This window comes from Pinus tabuliformis, chromosome X (genome assembly GCF_031772625.1).
Source record: "Pinus tabuliformis cultivar Carrire ecotype Pingquan chromosome X, CPIR1, whole genome shotgun sequence".
Lineage (NCBI taxonomy): Eukaryota > Viridiplantae > Streptophyta > Pinopsida > Pinales > Pinaceae > Pinus > Pinus tabuliformis.
Genome location: NC_142308.1, coordinates 1,460,062,734 through 1,460,080,473, shown reverse-complemented (window position 1 = coordinate 1,460,080,473; position 17,740 = coordinate 1,460,062,734). Strand labels below are relative to the sequence as shown.

At 36.8% G+C, this 17,740-nt stretch overlaps 1 protein-coding gene across 2 annotated transcripts in view; it reads left to right on the top strand.

The window, feature by feature from the left end:
* Positions 1-749: 749 nt before the first annotated feature.
* The window catches only part of TRS120 (transport protein TRS120), a 230,816-nt gene continuing 213,825 nt past the window's right edge, over positions 750-17,740 (top strand). Inside the window, exons 1-4 of one of the 2 annotated variants that reach the window (XM_089450070.1) lie at positions 750-1,649; positions 2,764-2,970; positions 3,161-3,343; positions 3,689-3,771. In XM_089450070.1, the coding sequence (XP_089306196.1) occupies positions 1,239-1,649; positions 2,764-2,970; positions 3,161-3,343; positions 3,689-3,771 (884 nt within the window). In that variant the 5' untranslated portion in view covers positions 750-1,238. The remainder of the gene's footprint in view (positions 1,650-2,763; positions 2,971-3,160; positions 3,344-3,688; positions 3,772-17,740) is intronic. The other variant, XM_089450071.1, reaches the window with a different exon arrangement.

Genomic DNA, 17,740 nt, shown 5'->3' with positions numbered 1-17,740 from the left:
GTAGCAAGCTCAGTGGGCTTGATTGTGGGGAAAACTCCACAATTAAGTGTGCTTGAGCCAGAGGCGATCTGGGATGGGTGACCTCCTGGGAAGTTCTGGTTACTTGGTGCAAGCCTTGGAAGTGATGATTGATACTATGTGATTCATTTCACTAGTTTCAATCCCACTTCTTCACCCGATGCAATGAGTGCTAAGTGGACTATTCAAAAATCTTGAGAAATTAGTCAGTTACGACTACCTCTCATGGAAATGGTCATACATGACCCGATGTAATGAGTGCTAAATGGACTATTAAAAAATCATGAGAAATTAGTCAGTTACGACTACCTCTCATAGAAATGATCATACATGAATGACTTACTTAACATAGTTAAATCTCAAAATGGTATCTAATTTAATAATATAATTTATCTGAAAATTAATTACAAAAATATATTAATAATTTAAAGTAAATATACTAAACATTACCAATATAATTGATCTAAAAACTAATTACAAAGCTATACTAATAATTTAAATCAAATATACTAATAAAGAGTTTGAGTTCTCCAAATCTCTCCTCTTTGAACCCCACATAGAGCTAATATATCCCTTACAAAAAAATTAAATTCATAACTCGAAACTAAATGTCCCTTACAAAAATTAACACAAAACTACAAAAAAACATAACAGACCATTATTCCATCCGCTTCATATAAACCAACAGCATAAATTTTTATTTCTTAAAAACATTTTATTCGTTAAAAGGTGCTTGCTACGCCGAGAAAAGGACACGTTCTGTCTTAATTACGACCATGCCGACGAAATGAAAATATACAATTTGAAGTTTACAGAGTGCCAGAAGAGTTCTGGGAGGGTTCTGACGGCAAACAGCATGAATTGAGACTTGCACAAAACATCATAGCCATAGACGATTGGATCTTTCATCAGGCTCGATCTAAAACATTCATTTCTACGGTAATTGTCGTTATGTCAATTACATTCTCTGCTGCATTTCGAGTGTTTCGGGGATCGATATGACGTCCATTTAGTTACTGTGGAGCCATAGCCATGGACATGAATGGAAATGCACGGATTCTATTCCATGTTGTTACTGTTTTCATAAATTCCAAAAATAATTGGAGATGAAATTTACACAGAGTTACAAATAATTGAATGAATTATGCAATATTGGAGTTATTGACATTATCTTGAACAGGCTAGGGTTAGGTTTTTTTAAGGTGTATGATTTTGAGACAATGGAGCCAGATGTAAGCATAGAAGGAGGTTGCACGATTCGCATTGTAGTGCTTCCCGTTGGTCACATTCCGGGCAGTCACATGAGGGATTATGTGTCCATGGTTGTACGGCACACCAAAGTCGATCTCTCAAATATAAGTTCTTTCTATACGGAGCATCAAAAGAGTCCTTTTGCTCACCAGCCATGGGACACAGGGAGCCTGAGGTTCAAGTTCATGGTTGGAGGAGCTCAGCCAAGCCCCTGGGAGGATTTTCAAGCTCATCGGAAGATTCTCGGAGTTATAGGTTTGTGCCACTGCCCGTCGTCGCCGGATTTGGGGATCGTTCACGATCAGTTTATGACGATTTGCAAAGCTTATCCACTTGCTTTGATTACGAGATGCTTTGCATTCCATCCTAGCGATTTGCAGGTATGCATATCTTGATCTTTTCTAATTTTGAAAAAGTAACTTTTTTTCCTTAGTCAAACATCTCTGTTTATAGATGAAGGGCCATGAAATTCTGTATAATGTACAATGGGCACAACAACCATGCAAACATAAATACCTTTTCTGCTTTAACACAGCCCTTTATTGGGAGGGAATGCCCGCTGGGACTCAAACCTTGTTGGTAAGTGGACCCGGTTACCGCTAGACCACAGCTTGTGAGACAATTTAAGTTTATCCTTTCAAATCATTGCACGGTGGCTGTAGAATTGAATGAATTAAAAATTTAGATTGAATTAAGCAGTCAGTGATGCCTGGAGTTTAACATAGATTACACTTGATAGTAATGGAAGTAATAAAAAAAGGTAAACAGCACAGGCCGATTTAAATCGGCACATTCGTTCCCTGCTTCTTTATTGAACCTCGTCCATAATGATTGCTTGCTTAAGGCATGCGGAAACCAAAAACTTCGCATTCAAGCTTAAGGAATCCGATATTCACTGGAAGCGAACTTGCTATTATATAAGTGTTGTGGCCCCAAGGCATAAGCTAGATTTAGTTGCAGTCCCTCTGTTATATAAGAATATTGTTATGTACATGTTGCAGTTCGGCTCGAGCATAAGATATGGCAGCCTTCTGGAGTAAGCGATTTGCCAGCGACTATGCCCTGGTTTTAAAAGGAATTCTTTGCACTGAAAGATTCATACAGAGAAGAAGTTTATTCAGAAAAAAGGGCAGATAAAATATCCACAGCAAGCAAGAAGACACACTTGCAATCATCACCTATCAAAATGCTGTATAAAACGAAGAAAGAACAACAATCCTTTGCACAATAGACTTCTTCTTAATCAGGCCAAATGCAACACACATTATTTCAATTTCATTCTCTTTTTTTGTTTTACCTCTTGATGAGCAGTGTACCAAGATAAACTAAATTGCAATTTTTTTATTTGATCAGTCGCAGTATACAAAAAAGTTGGATTTTAAGTCCGAATGCAAGAATAAAAAGTGGATCTGAGATAATCATTCATCTCTATTATGTTAATTCATGCATTTTTAACAGTGAAATTCTAACGGGGTCATGGTTATGCTCAAGCAGCTGGAAGGAGATGACAAAAGGCGGCAGCATTTAATTATGTTCCCACCTACAGATTGGAAAACATTGGAATTTCACATGCAGACATTGATGCAGGATCTAGCAGCTTCTTTATTGATGGATTTTGAAAAATGGGTCCTGCATGCAGAATCTGCGGGCACCATTCTCAAGACTCCATTGGATTCTAATGCTAGTCTAAGCTCAGAAGAGGTTTGTTTTCGGATAATCTCACGTTTCGAAAATATCTATGTCCTGATATAATTCAAAGTTTGATGTAGAAGGGTGGAGTTAAACGTCACGGGAGGAATGTGCCAAGATATGGATCTGTTATGCCAATATTGCTGCATTTGTTGATTTATGTTTTACAAAGCTGTTTTGAAGACGAATGGTAACTTTGTAGGTGATCAAAGCAAAGAAACGGAGGCTTGGACGGGCACAAAAGACAATTGGAGACTATTGTCTTTTGGCTGGTTCACCAGTTGACGCAAATGCCCATTATTCTACAGCAATTGAACTTGCACGGCTAACAGGGGACCAATTTTGGCATGCTGGGGCTATCGAGGGCAGTGTATGTGCTTTAGTGGTATGTTGATCTTGCAAATGTATGCCTATTGATAACCGTGGGGGTTGCTAAATAAAAAATTACAAATTGGCGAATGATTTTATGCAGATATATTTCAGTAATTCATTCATTTCTATCAGTTTGTACATTATTTGTTAGGTTTAAAATAATTTTCTTATTTCTAGGTTGTAAATATTAAATTGTATGGGGTGCGTGCATGCTTGGTATCTCTAACCTATGAATATTTATTTCTTTTTCTCCTATCTGCTTCTCACGATAAAATTAACCAATTATACAGTGGCATTTATCAAGGAAGGCTATTTTCTGAATGTGAATCTCGAATTGGAATGTTTTTTGCGTGTCTAGATAGATAGGATGGGGCAGAAGGATCAAATGTTAGAGGAGGAAGTGAAATATCGCTACTATGAAGTCATACAACTTTATAGAAGGTGAGTTGATGGTTACCAACAGACATAAATATTTGTTTGGGTTTTTTGACTTATTTTGCTGGAACAAAAATTATAAATATATTCAAGATAGTATGACATGACTTCCTTGGTCTACAGTTCGTTTATGCTGATGTACACTGGCTTGGGATTCAGTTTTGACCACCTAAAGATATTTCTGGGAAAGATGGTTATTTATTAGTCCAATGCACTTATTGCTTTTCATGGGTGTTATTTGCAATGAATTCCTGTTGATTTCTTATCCATGAATGCATTCTGCCTAGTTCTTCTATTTTTTTTAGCTGTTCAAAACTATTGCTTGTCATGTAGTAGGATGTTGGTCATTTGACAGTATTGCTATTTGGGTTTGAAGAATGTCTTTGCTTAAAAAAGACAATACTGACAAAGATGTTGGATGGTCTGATAGTGGGTTTCTGTTGATCATTATGGGTGTATTGTCTTTTTTCTCTTGCTCAATTAACTGGGCGTCCTTTAAATTTCGAGTTTGTAGGATGGAAAGGGTTGATTATCTTAATGAAAACTTGTTATGTTTTGTTTATATGTAATAGGTTTAATATTGATTAGGCGCGTCCAAAGGGCTTTTGCTATGCAGCTCTGGTTCATCTACTAATGGACAAATTTCTTTTTGATTAATATCATTATGGTGCATTGAACTGGGTAGTAGGGTACATGCCAAGCACTTTTGAAAGTTTGATATATGTGTATGTGTGTGTGAATGTTGCATTCATTTTTTGTATTCTTTATTGCTTTTAGACCTTAGTCATAGCATATTAAATATGGCGTTATTATTGGACGAGTGTTAATTTTAGATGACAATGGTATGTTCTATATGCTTAAGAGCAATTTATTTCAATTTTCTTATTAGCCCAATATCGATTTCCAATTTAACAATCACATTAACCTCAATAGTAAATGCAGATAGAACATAAACAATAACCAGAAGACAAGGCAATACAAGAGGACACAATATTTGGCGGATGCCAGGGAAAAACCCCAATGTGTGGGGAAAACCCTTTGATCAAATCTTCTTATTATTCTTCAAAAGTTCAGCAGAGAGAGAGAGTACAATATACAAAATATTCTTGCCCAAACACAGTGAAATCTGTCCAGTCAAACTGCAGTCAACAGGATGCCCTAACCAGAAAGTCAACGCTGACAAATCAGCAGAATTACTCCTCCAAATCAGCTCGGTCATACCCGGTCAATTCGGCCTCCAAAAACAGTCCAAATCAGGCCAAAGCAGTCTTGAAGAAATCGGTCAAACTTGGTCGCCGCACAGTCAACTTCTGCAGTCAATGCTGGTCAAACAGCTGCAAATACCTCAATTTTTGTGCCAGGAGCTGCAGCCTAAGAAAAACGAATTTCTTGCCTGAAAAACGCAGTCAAAAGATGAAGTTTGACCCTTAGTCAACGCTGGTCAACGTTCTTGTAATAGCCCAAAAACAGATCTGAAATTTCGGCCTGCAATTTTAGTCAACCCAAGTCAACGCATAGAGAAGAAGAACTGCTCCTGTTTACTGTATGAACCAGTGAGGAGAGGAGAGAGAAAGATGAGTGATGATGAGTGACCAAATGAGGAAGATGACTCCTCTATATATACACAACATTGAGGGTGAAGAGACATGCCTTTTGGGCTTCTTGAGCCTACATTAGATTGCTGGTCGACCTTGACAATTTGTCCATAGAAGAAATAAATTCATAATTCCGTTTATACATGTTAGAATGAGATGATCTTTAGATCAACCCTATACCTCTCGGAAAGAGGAATCCAACAAAAATCATCTCCATCATATGAGCTGTCCAAGGTGGAGTTTGGCCCTAATTGCCAAATTTAACACTCCCTCTCAACTAGGGAGAACTCCACCTGCCAAACCATCTGACAATCTGTACCATCCCTGTCATCCCTGCTCTGCTATGCTCTGTTGAACCATGAAGAAATAATGAAGAAGAAATGATTGAGAGTGTATCATACCACTCTCCATTGACCCAAAGTTAGTCTCCATTGATCTCAGATCAATATCAAACTTCCTAGCATAGGGAATACGGTAGTACATGATGCGTCCATCACAATGTTTTAAAAATCGGAACTAGTGACTGGACCGGTCCACCTATAATGAACCAGGTTTTGAACCGGTACTAGGATTGGTTAGGTCTAAACGAACCGGTTTTAAAAAAAGACATTAAATAATTAACTTTTAATGAAAAACTATTTTTAAGATTTAAAACCATGATTCCAACCCGATAGAGACAAAATATGCAAAGTTTGCTCATTTATATACCATGTAAAGGTGAATATATCACAATGGCACCGAGTTCAATACATACAATCAACAAAATACATAAGCAATGAGGCTCTAAATGGCTTATAAAGTCCAAAAACAATGCTACAAGCTATGAGGCCATTGGCCTACTACAAGACTACAAGTCTTGACTCTAGACTCTAGAGTCTACACATGATAAGTCATCAAATTCATCACCACAACTAGACACATGATCATTATCATCAGCAAGAGCCACATAGACATCATCTGGACCAGAGTCTAAGGATGCCTCAGCCTCATCTGCAACCTCAGTAGCAACACCACCAATAATAGTTGAAGTGGACCTAATGGAAGCACGAGTTGGTCGAGCTGCATGACTAGTGCCTTCCATTGGTTGTTTGCCTTTCATTTATGCTGTTACTAATCCTAGTTCCGATGGCGCCACCAAATCTACTTCATCCAATGCCATGTAAATATCAAAATCAACATCAAACATGGGATCTTCAGTCTCCTCCACCCATTTTAATGTTGGATCAATATCGTCTAACACAATGGGATCTAGATCAGTTGTTTTGTTCATCATTTGGTTCCTCCTTAGTCGAAGGTTGTGTTGTACCTCTGAGATGATAATGGCCAGCTATCATGCCAGAGCATCTAAGATAATTGTTTTGGGGGTTTTGTTTTAATTTGGAGGACCAATGAATGAAACAGATGTAACGCTGTAATGCCTAACCTTTTGAATAATATTAATACCAAAGTAGAGGGCTGCTATAAAATTTCACACTGTGAAATAACTTGTATGGTGGTGAGCAGAAACAAAGAAATAATATGATTATCACAATTTTCAAATTGAAAATTAAATAATCATAAGTATGAAAACCTCTGACCTATGTTCAGAAGGTTTAAGAGAATATGCTTAAGCTTACAAAAGATGCCGATGATTTATTGATTCGAAGGGAATTAATTAAACATACAGTCCATTAATTCATTCTCTTTATAGATTATCACTGCAGAAGCTTATAGGAATAGATTGAAACACAATTATTCCTACCTGGTTATCTTTGTAAGACATAAGAATATGAAAAAAAACATAATGAGTAATACTGGAAAAACTTACAGGAAACACAAACTATGTAAAACAAAATTCAGAATCCTTTGCTTTGTATTAAGGTTCCATAAAAGCGAAGTACATCAAATGTTTAGAAATTCTTCATCAAGGGTGCAACCCTTCTTCAAGGGTGCCACTCTTCTTCGAGGGTGCAATCCCTAATAACTCGTTAAGAGAGTTATTTATACAACAATAGAACTAAGAAAATATCCTAAACTGTTTTTACAAAAATAGATTATTTTAAAATCAAAATAAAGACTGCTAGTTGATCTGGCATTATTTTGATGCTACGCTGTTGGTGACTATAACTGAAAAAACTGAAAATTGTTGAAGCTGGCTGATTGTTCCTCCAAAAGCTGAATGTTGTTTGATTTTCACGCTGGATGTCATATTTACTTATGACCTTTCATCTGATACACTTTCATCTGTTTGTCTTTGACTTGTATTTCTTTATCTGCCTCCTCTGTTTAGTCATTTACTGTGTAAATTGTCTGTTTTAACATTTACTGTGTAAATGTTTCCTTCTGCTCTGTGATAATTGTCTTTTTCTTCTGAATAAAGGCTTTTGAATTCATTTCCTTGTGAATCTTGGAGTAAACAAGTTTTGTGACTAGTATCAAAACTGTTTATCCAGTCTCCTGGTCTTCTAATCACCTGCAAAATACAACAGTTGTTAAGAAAAACACAGGCTGACAGGGAGGTGATAAATGGTTTTATTTGAGCTGAGAGGTCTGTGGACAGAGTCCTGGCAGTGTTTGGAAGGTAATCGGAGTGAAATTGGGTTGCAGATGCTCAAGGTGGCGCAGGAAGGGTTAGGCAAGTTTCACTGTGTAAACGGGCAAAAACGAGGGTCTTCGGCGTTTTAACGAGTGAAGTTTAAAATTTGGCGTGGAATTTGATAAGTGAACAGTGGATGGTTTCGACCTATGCGGGGAGGCAGTTTCGGAGGCCATCGCATCGCTTTTGAATGAAGGGTGGTATTTTTTGAAGAACATGCGAGTTAACGTAAAGCTACCACGTAACCGCAAGGAGCCCGAGCAAAACCACAAATCTCGCGTGCTCTCGGGCTGGTAAAGGTTGGAGATCAAGAGCGCGCAATATAGATGCGTGTTGTTAGATCTGGGGGTGAAAGATCTAACGGCTATAGCGCAGTGAAGTTGCACGGAAGTGAATCAGGCGGAGTTGAGCGGGGCCCGGGGGGGTTAATTACATTTAACTGTAATTAATTAATGAATGAAGCGGGGTTAAAAGTATAATGCATCGGTTCAATACAGTGGGACTAGGGTTAAAAGCGGCGGGGGTTTATTAACCGCACCAAGGGTGGGTTAAAAGGTCTTATATTTGGAAAATGTTAATTTGCAGAGTTAAAGTTAAATAATGCGGGGTGAAAGAAACTGGAGCTTTTATAATGGTAGTAATGAAATCTACTTCAACTTCTCAGTATTGAATGTAATGTTTGAGAAACCTTCCATTTACAGGATAAGTGGAATATATCCCCTCAAGATTTTGTAGCACAAAAGTGTTGTTTCCCTTCACTTCAACAATTTCTAAAGGCCCAAACAACAGATTGTCAAACTTGCCATGTTTTCCTTTTTCTTCTCTCCTGGAATCCCATCTTAGAACTAAATTACCTTCCTTGAAGTCCCTTTCCCTGGCTTTTCTGTCAAACAGGCTCTTCATCTTATTCTGATACTTTTTCAATTTATATTGAACTTCATCTCTGTTTTCATTTAGTTCAATAATATGATTTATTCTCCTTGAAAAATCATCAGGTTCATCTGTTGAATCCTGTAGGAATTTTAAAACAAGGAAGGCCAAATTGGTAGGGAAGATTGCATTTTTCCCATAAACTAACTGGAACGGAGTTTTTCCAGTAGATCTCTTTGGAATAATTCTGTTTGCCCAGACTGCATAAATTAAATGAGAGTCCCAACTCTTTTTATGATCTGCTAGAGTCCTTTTGATTACCTTTACGAGACTTTTGTTGGAGGATTCTGCAAGGCCATTACCTTGTGGGTAATATGGAGTTGAATGATGTAACAGAATCTGATATTTCTGGCAAAACTCAATCATTTTAACACTAGAAAAAGCTGCTGCATTATCAGTGACAATTTGAGTTGGGCAACCAAATCTAGATAAGATGTTCTCTTCAATAAATTTGATTACTACTGAATCAGTAGCATTTCTCACTGGAATTGCTTCCACCCATTTAGTGAAGTAGTCTGTTGCAGTGAGGATCCATCTATGTTGATTACTTGAAGTGGGATGAATCTCTCCAACAAAATCTAATCCCCATTGGAGAAAAGGTTTTGAGACTATTGATGGAACCAGTGGAAGAGCTGCTAATTTTTGCTTACCAACAAACATTTGACAAGGAACACAACCTCTGACCTTTGCTCCTACTTGTAAGAACAATGTTGGCCAATAAAATCCTCCCCTTAATATCTTATATGTTGTTGCTCTCCAAGCATAATGTCCTCCACAAAATCCTGTATGAAACTGGTCAATGATTCCTTCAGTTTCTGATTCTGTTAAACATAATAACAAAATATTTAGTGGGTCTTTCCAGTACAAATTTGCATTTATGATATAGTACTTGACTGCTTTCAGTTTGAGAGTTTTACACTGGCTTTTGGAGAATGATGCTGGACATTTAAAATGGATCAAGAAATTTACAATGTATTGGTACCAATCTGACAACAGAAATTTGTCATCAATGTATAAAGGGCGGATCTGATCTGAAGGTAAAGGTTCTTATGGATTCTTTTCTTCAGGATGAAGGGAAGGTTCTTGTGGATTCTCCCCTTCTGCAAGGATAGAAGGTTCTTGTGTATTCTTCTTATCTGAAGTTTGAGAAGGTTCTTGTGGATTCTTCCCATCTAAAGTTTGAGAAGGTTCTTGTGGATTCTTCCCATCTGAAGTTTGAGAAGGTTCTTGTGGATTCTTCCCTTGTATCTCTAAAACAGAATTGATTCTGAGCACTTTACAGTTGGATTCAGCTAGAAGCTTAGCTAATCCTTGGCCTTTTACTAGCTTTGTAGTTTTGATAGTTAGATCAAACTCCAGTATTTGAGTGATCCATCTACCTCTCTTTCCATCAGTGTCTGGTTGAGTTAAATGATTTTCATAGCACTGTTAGGAACATAAGCAGTAATAGGAGAATGTAGGACATACATCCTGAATGATTTCAGGGCTTGAATAAGGGCATAGGCTTGCTTCTCAATTATGTCATACTTAAGCTCGACATCTCTCATAACCTTACTGAAAAAGGCTATGGGTTGGTCATGGGAATCTTCATTCTTTTGTAGTAGAACAACAACAAGGGTTGTTTCTGAGGCAAAGGAAAAGATACTGAATGGTTTAGTGTAATCAGGGCTAGCCAAGGTGGGAGCTTCAGAGATAGCTTTCTTGATTTGATCAAATGCATGCCTGGAAGAGACAGTCCATTTAACTTCATGATCCTTTCGGAGCATGTCAGTTATATCTTTTACAATCTCAGCATAATTTGGGATGAATCTCCTTAAAAAATTAATCTTGCCTAGAAAAGCTTGAATCTCCTTCTTGTTTCTAGGTAAGGTCAATGTTTCAATGGCAGACACACGCTCAGGATCAATCACCACTCCTTCTTTTGAAATTATACGGTCCAACAGTTTTCCTTCTTTGATAGCAAACAGATAGTTTTTAGGATTCAATGATATTCCGAATTTTCTACATCTGTCAAACACCTTCATCAAGTGCTTTAGATTTTTCTGATTAGATTTAGAAAAAACAGTTATGTCATCAAGATAAATGACCATAAATTTATTTACCTGACCCACAAAAGCTACATCCATAGCTCTCTGAAATGTTGCTCTAGCATTGGATAAGCCAAATGGCATTCTAGCATACATGAATGTACCCGAGGGTGTAGTAAAGGTTGTCTTCTCTCTGTCTGCTGAATCAACATTTACCTGATTATAGCTTGAAAAACCATCAAGCATAGAAAGTCTTTGTGCTCCTGAAACCATTTGAAGTAACTGATCCATTTTGGGCAAAGGATAGTTATCCTTTAATGATGCTTTGTTCAAATTTCTAAAGTCCACACAGAGTCTAATTTCTCCATTCTTCTTTCTAACAGGAACTAAATTTGCAACCCAATTAGAATATCTAAGAGGGAGAATGATTTGGGCATCTAGCATTTTCTTAATTTCCTTTTCTATAGTTGGTAGAAGAGCTGGATTGATCCTCCTAAGTTTCTGTTGATAAGGAACTGCTTCTGGCTTTAAAGGAATCTTATGCTGTATTAATGAAGTATCATAGGTTTTTAGATTAGCATAGGTCCATGCAAAAACATCCTTATAATTTTGAAGTAACTTAAGATATTGAGCTTTGATCTTAGGATCTAGAGATGCACAGTTTTTGATGTTTTTAATATCATCATTTGTTCCAATATTAATTTCTTTTATGTCATCTTGTGAAGATATGGATTGAGGGTTTCGGAGGACATCATTTTGATCAAACAATTTCTCTAAAAGAATGAGGCATTTGGGAATAAAATTGTTAGACAATTGAATAATGTCATGATCAACAATTTTTGAATTGAAATTTGAAGTATCATTTCCATTTGTATTTTCATTTATTTTTGTTCTATCTTCATCAATTTGTAGAACTGAAAATTCATCTATAACCTGCAGAAAAGATTTCAAATGTTCATCATCTTCAAATATCTGCCAGTGTTTTAGATTGTCTGGGATGGATGGTCTGTACTTGACTTGTATTTGATAGAGTACATTGGTCTGATCAGGAATTTTAAATGAACTAGCAGAAACAGCTAAGGCATCTGCATGAATATTATGATTTCTTGGAATATAAGTCAAATTAAAAGCATCAAAGAAGTTTTCAACTGAATCCCAAACTTCATTTTGATAAGACCTAAGTCTAGGATGCTTAGTCTGGCAAATATTTCTCACTTATTTGACAATAAGTTCTGAATCAGTAAAAACACTTAAGTTTTGAACCTTTAAGCTTTTGGCTAATTGCAGTCCCAAAAGGAAAGCTTCATATTCAACCACATTATTTGTAACTTCGAAGTCAAGTTTGCATGATTGGGTGATTTTTTTTTTTGTTCTTTAATATTTTGTTCTTGGTTTTTCAGCTCCTGCTCCATCTTTTGTACAAGAACCATAAAAAAATAGTTTCCATACATCAGTTTGATTTGGTACAGGACTTTCAATTACATCTTCTATTTTAACTTGAGTTTCATGTATTTGGTTTGAAGAGAGTTGAAAGCAACCAAAATCTTGATCAATTGCATAAATGGGATGGTTCTTTGACTGATCTGTTTTGCAAACAATGTGCACAAATCTTACCTCTCTATATAACCTTAGTTGTTCTCCCCCATAAACTGGAATAGTGACATAAGACATATCCATCTGAAGAGTTCCCCCTAATTTAGCACAACAAGACCTAGAAAGGAGCATTCCAAATTTGGGAGGAATATCTGTGACAACTATATCAAGCACTACACTTTTCACTGGAATTTGGGCAAGGGTGACTACTAAATCCATAATCAATCCTAAGCAGGGCACCCTTTTAGAATCAAAGGTGTACAAGTCATGACAGGATCTAGTTATGTCAAGTTTCAAATTGTCCATGATAGTTTTTGGCATGAGGTTATGTGATGCTCCAGAATCAAGCATACAATTATATAACATGTAATCATTTGTCTTAAGATTTACATAGAAAGGAGGCACTATTTCATCTATCATATCTGAGCTAGGACCAAAAACAACTGCTGGTTTTTCATCTTGTAGACTAACAACCGAGGTGTTTTGTATCCATTTGGAGACTTGATTTTTATACCTAGGGTTTTTGGAAAGTTCTGAAAGTGGAAGTGGGATTTTAACTCTTTCTAACTCTTTTTCAACATTAAATGTAGTCAAAGCATTTTTATCATTTTGAGCAGTGCCAGTTGACTGATATAATGGTCGAATAACAGTTGTTTGAGTTTCAACAACTTTGGTACGAGGTTCAATTATTGGAGTCTCCTTAGGAGGTCTTCCAGGGCCAGATCTAGGCCTAACATCATATCTCTTGTTCAACTTTGCAATTAAAAACTCAGAGAAGGCATGGTATTTAGAAACCTATGAGGATTCTTGATCTTCTTGAACCTGATTTTGTTGTGAGAGAGGAATAATAACTGTTTGATTAGAAGTATCCATGTTATTGATATCTTCACTAATAGTCATAGTATTTTCATCAGGTTGTTGGTCATCTATCAGTAGAGGAGTGGGAACCCGCTGATCACTACTAGGTCTTTGAAGAATTTGTAATTGTGGATTCCTTTTATATTGACCTTGATTTTGATTTTGGGGTCTAGTAACTGTTTGTTGAACTGTCCTAGGTTGAGTCTTAATCTTGGAAATTCTATTAGATATATTTCTAAGAAGAGAAGTTATTTCATCTATTTTAGAGTCTTCTGTTTTAGCCTTAGAAGAACTAGAGGAACTAGAGGCCTCTTGAATAGATTTGAGTTTTCTTTGGGCCTTTTCCTTTTTAGCTTTCAAAGAAGTCGAAGCAACCCTATTTGCTTCCACCTCTATAGCATTTGTTTGCATATCTTCAAGAGTTCTTGAAGTTCTCTCTCTTAGCATTACAGCAAAATCATCGTCAAAAGCTTTAGAAAACCTAGACTTGCTGCTACAAGGGGTTTACAATCAGGGGCATCTTATGATAATGTTTATTGAACCTTTTGATCAAATCTGATACAGGGTCACCAAAGTTTCTTTTAAGTTCTTCAAACTCAGTCAGAAAGTAAAGAGGATCTTTCTTTACACCCCATTGATTTTTAAATATGTTTGTAAGCTCTTCCCAATTTCTAATGGAATTTACAGGTAATTGCCTAAACCAGATTCTTACATTTCCTTCAAGTGACTGTACAAACAATCTCATGTAAACATTTTCTTGTTCGATATTCATGTTGTTTGCAAAGTCTAGAAAAGCTTGAAGATGGTCCTCAACCGAGGGACCAGTTTCTCCATTATACTTGGGAAGGTATTTCAAGTACCTAGTTGGGAATGCATCGAGGTTAGCAAGTAAGACTAAAGCTGCATATCTAGCCTGTACAATAGGTTGGAATGCCATAGTAGAAGGTGGTGTATGAGGTGTTTGTGTGGATGAAGAAGAAGAAGATGAAGAAGAGGTAGAAGAAGGTGATTGAGGGGGTGTGTGACTATGTGGAGGTGAAGAAGGAGGGGATCTCCTGAATAACTTTAAAGGAGTCTTAAGAACTAACTTTGGGACCTGTGAATGAATACCCTCTTTTGTTTCAAAGAGTGGATTTGAATATACAGAGAGGGTCTCTTCAGGTTGTTCAGAAGTAGAAGCTTTAGGTCGTTCAGAAGTGGAAGGAAATGAATAAGTGGTAGGGGATATGAAATCTGTGGGTTTGTATTCAGGTAAATGAACACCCAAGTCAAACTCAGTTTTAGGTGATCCTGGTGGTAGTGGGGGTTCTTGATGCGTTTCAAAAGAATGAATGAGGAAAGCTGAATCTAAATCAACTCCCCTATCTAATAGTTCAGAAACCCTAGGAGGTATTTGTGTCCAATCAGGATCAGATGGAATATTACTAAAAGGATCAAATGATACTAAATCTTCAGACTGCAAGGTTGAAGAGGAAGAAGAAGATGGTTGATGTCTCCTTTTAGAACTGGCTTTTCTTAGAATTTTTTCAGGATCTGACAGAGGATTAACTAAGTCAGATTCTGAATGAGATCTGGTGTGCTTAAAAGGTGCCAGTTTGGGCTAGTGGAGTCGCCAAGTGAAGGATTTTAACCTTTCTAGACCTTTAATCACCTTAAAGGAATAGAATGAATATCGTTGCCCCAGGAAAACTTAATGGAATTCGAATCCCCGACAACGACGCCAGATTGATGTTGTACCTTTGAGATGATAATGGTCAGCTATCATGCTAGAGCATCTAAGATAATTGTTTTGGGGGTTTTGTTTTAATTTGGAGGACCAATGAATGAAACAGATGTAACATTGTAATGCCTAACCTTTTGAATAATATTAATACCAAAGCAGAGGGCTGCTATAAAATTTCACACAGTGAAATAGCTTGTATGGTGGTGAGCAAAAACCAATAAATAATATGATTATCACAATTTTCAAACTGAAAATTAAATAATCATAAGTATGAAAACCTCTGACCTATATTCAGAAGGTTTAAGAGAATATGCTTAAGCTTACAAAAGATGCTGATAATTTATTGATTCAGAGGGAATTAATTAAACATACAGTTCATTAATTCATTCTATTTATAGATTCACTTCAGAAGCTTATAGGAATAGATTGAAACACAATTATTCCTACCTGGTTATCTTTGTAAGACATAAGAATATGAGGAAAAACATAATGAGTAATACTGGAAAAACTTACAGGAAACACAAACTGTGTAAAATAGAATTCAGAATCCTTTGCTTTGTATTAAGGTTCCCGAAAAGCCAAGTACATCAAATGTTTAGAAATGCTTCATCAAGGGTGCAACCCTTTTTCAAGGGTGCCGCTCTTCTTCAAGGGTGCAACCCTTCTTCAAGGGTGCTACTCTTCTTCATAACTTGTGAAGAGAGTTATTTATACAACAGTAGAACTCAGAAAATATCCTAAACTGTTTTTACAAAAATAGATCATTTTAAAATCAAAATAAAGACAGCTAGTTGATCTGGCACTATTTTGATGCTGCGCTATTGGTGACTATCACTGAAAAACTGAAAATTGTTGAAGCTGGTTGATTGTTCCTCCAAAAGCTGAATGCTGTTTGATTTTCACGTTGGATGTCATATTTAATGATGACCTTTCGTTTGATACACTTTCATATGTTTGTCTTTGACTTGTATTTCTTTATCTGCCTCCTTTGTTTAGTCATTTACAGTGTAAATTTTCTGTTTTAACATTTACTGTGTAAATGTTTCCTTCTGCTCTGTGATAATTGTCTTTTTCTTCTGAATAAAGGCTTTTGAATTCATTTCCTTGTGAATCTTGGAGTAAACAAGTTTTGTGACTAGTATCAAAACTATTTACCCAGTCCCCTGGTCTTCTAATCCCCTGCAAAATACAACAGTTGTTAAGAAAAACATAGGTTGATAGGGAGGTGATAAATTGCTTTATTTGAGGTGAGAGGTTTGTGGACGGAGTCCTGGCAGTGTTTCGAAGGTAATCAGAGTGAAATTGGATTGCAGATGCTTAGGGTGGCGTAGGAAGTATTAGGCAAATTTCACTGTGTAAACGAGCGAAAATGAGGGTCTTCGGCGTTTTAACGGGTAAAGTTTAAAATTTGGCGTGAAATTCGATACGTGAATAGTGGATGGTTTTGGCCTACGTGAGGAGGTGGTTTTGGAGGCCATCACACCGTTTTTGAGTGAACGGTGGTATTTTTTGAAGAGCACACGAGTTAAAATAAAGCTGCCATGTAACTGCAAGTGGCCTGAGCAAAACCACGAATCTCGCGTGCCTTTGGGCTGGTAAAGGTCAGAGATAGGGAGCACGTGATATGGATGTGCGCCGTTAGATCTGGGGGTGAAAGATCTAACGGCTATCGTGTTGTGAAGTTGCACGGAAGTGAATCAGGCAGAGATTAGCGAGGCCCGGGGGGATTAATTACATTTAACTGTAATTAATTAATGAATGAAGCGGGGTTAAAAGTATAATGTGCGGGTTCAATACAGTGGGACCAGGGTTAAAAGTGGCGGGGGGTTTATTAACCACACCAAGGGTGGGTTAAAAGGTCTTATATCGGGAAAATGTTAATTTGCGGAGTTAAAGTTAAATAATGCGTGGTGAAACAAAACTTAGGCTAAAGGGGTATTTATAGGTTAAAAGGGTTTTGTCGGGAAAAATATGAGTGGCGGAGTTAAAGTTAAATAAAGCGGAGGGGGGAATAAAAGTTAAGATAAGGGGTTTTTATGGGTTTTTAGGTGAATTTTTCAATGGAAAAGGGTTTCACACGAGGAAAAAGGGGTTTTCGTGTAGGGGAATAAGTTTGGAGGGTAAACTGCTAGAAAAATGTGTGGCAAGGGTGAAAATGAAGGGAAAGGGTATTTTCTTAGGAAATGATGGGATAATGAGGAAATTAGTAAGTATATAGTGGGGGATGAAATGAAATGAGGGGAAGTTAACCAAATCAACTTGTGAACATCTTTTCACTTCCATAACTTCTTTCGCACACTGAAATATTGGATTAAGCATGATAAATGTGCTTATGCTTCAATCAACTTTGTACTTCTGCAACCTTTATTTTACCTACCCTTTACTTATCCTAACATTTTTTCATCACTTAATTGGGTGCATTTAGGCTAGTAGACCCTTTTCTTTCCTTTTTCTTTTGAAAATCAAACTATCTAATTCTAACTTTATAACATCCAAGGGCTCAGATTAAATTAATGAGCTCCTTATTATTCTCTACCCAACTATTGATCTGCCAAGATTAAATAGTTTGGCTAGATATTTATTCTCTAACTATAAACATGAAATTTAAAGCATGAACTAGTCAAGATTAAACTATTTTACTATCATGGGTTGTGGCATTTATGACAAGCTGCAC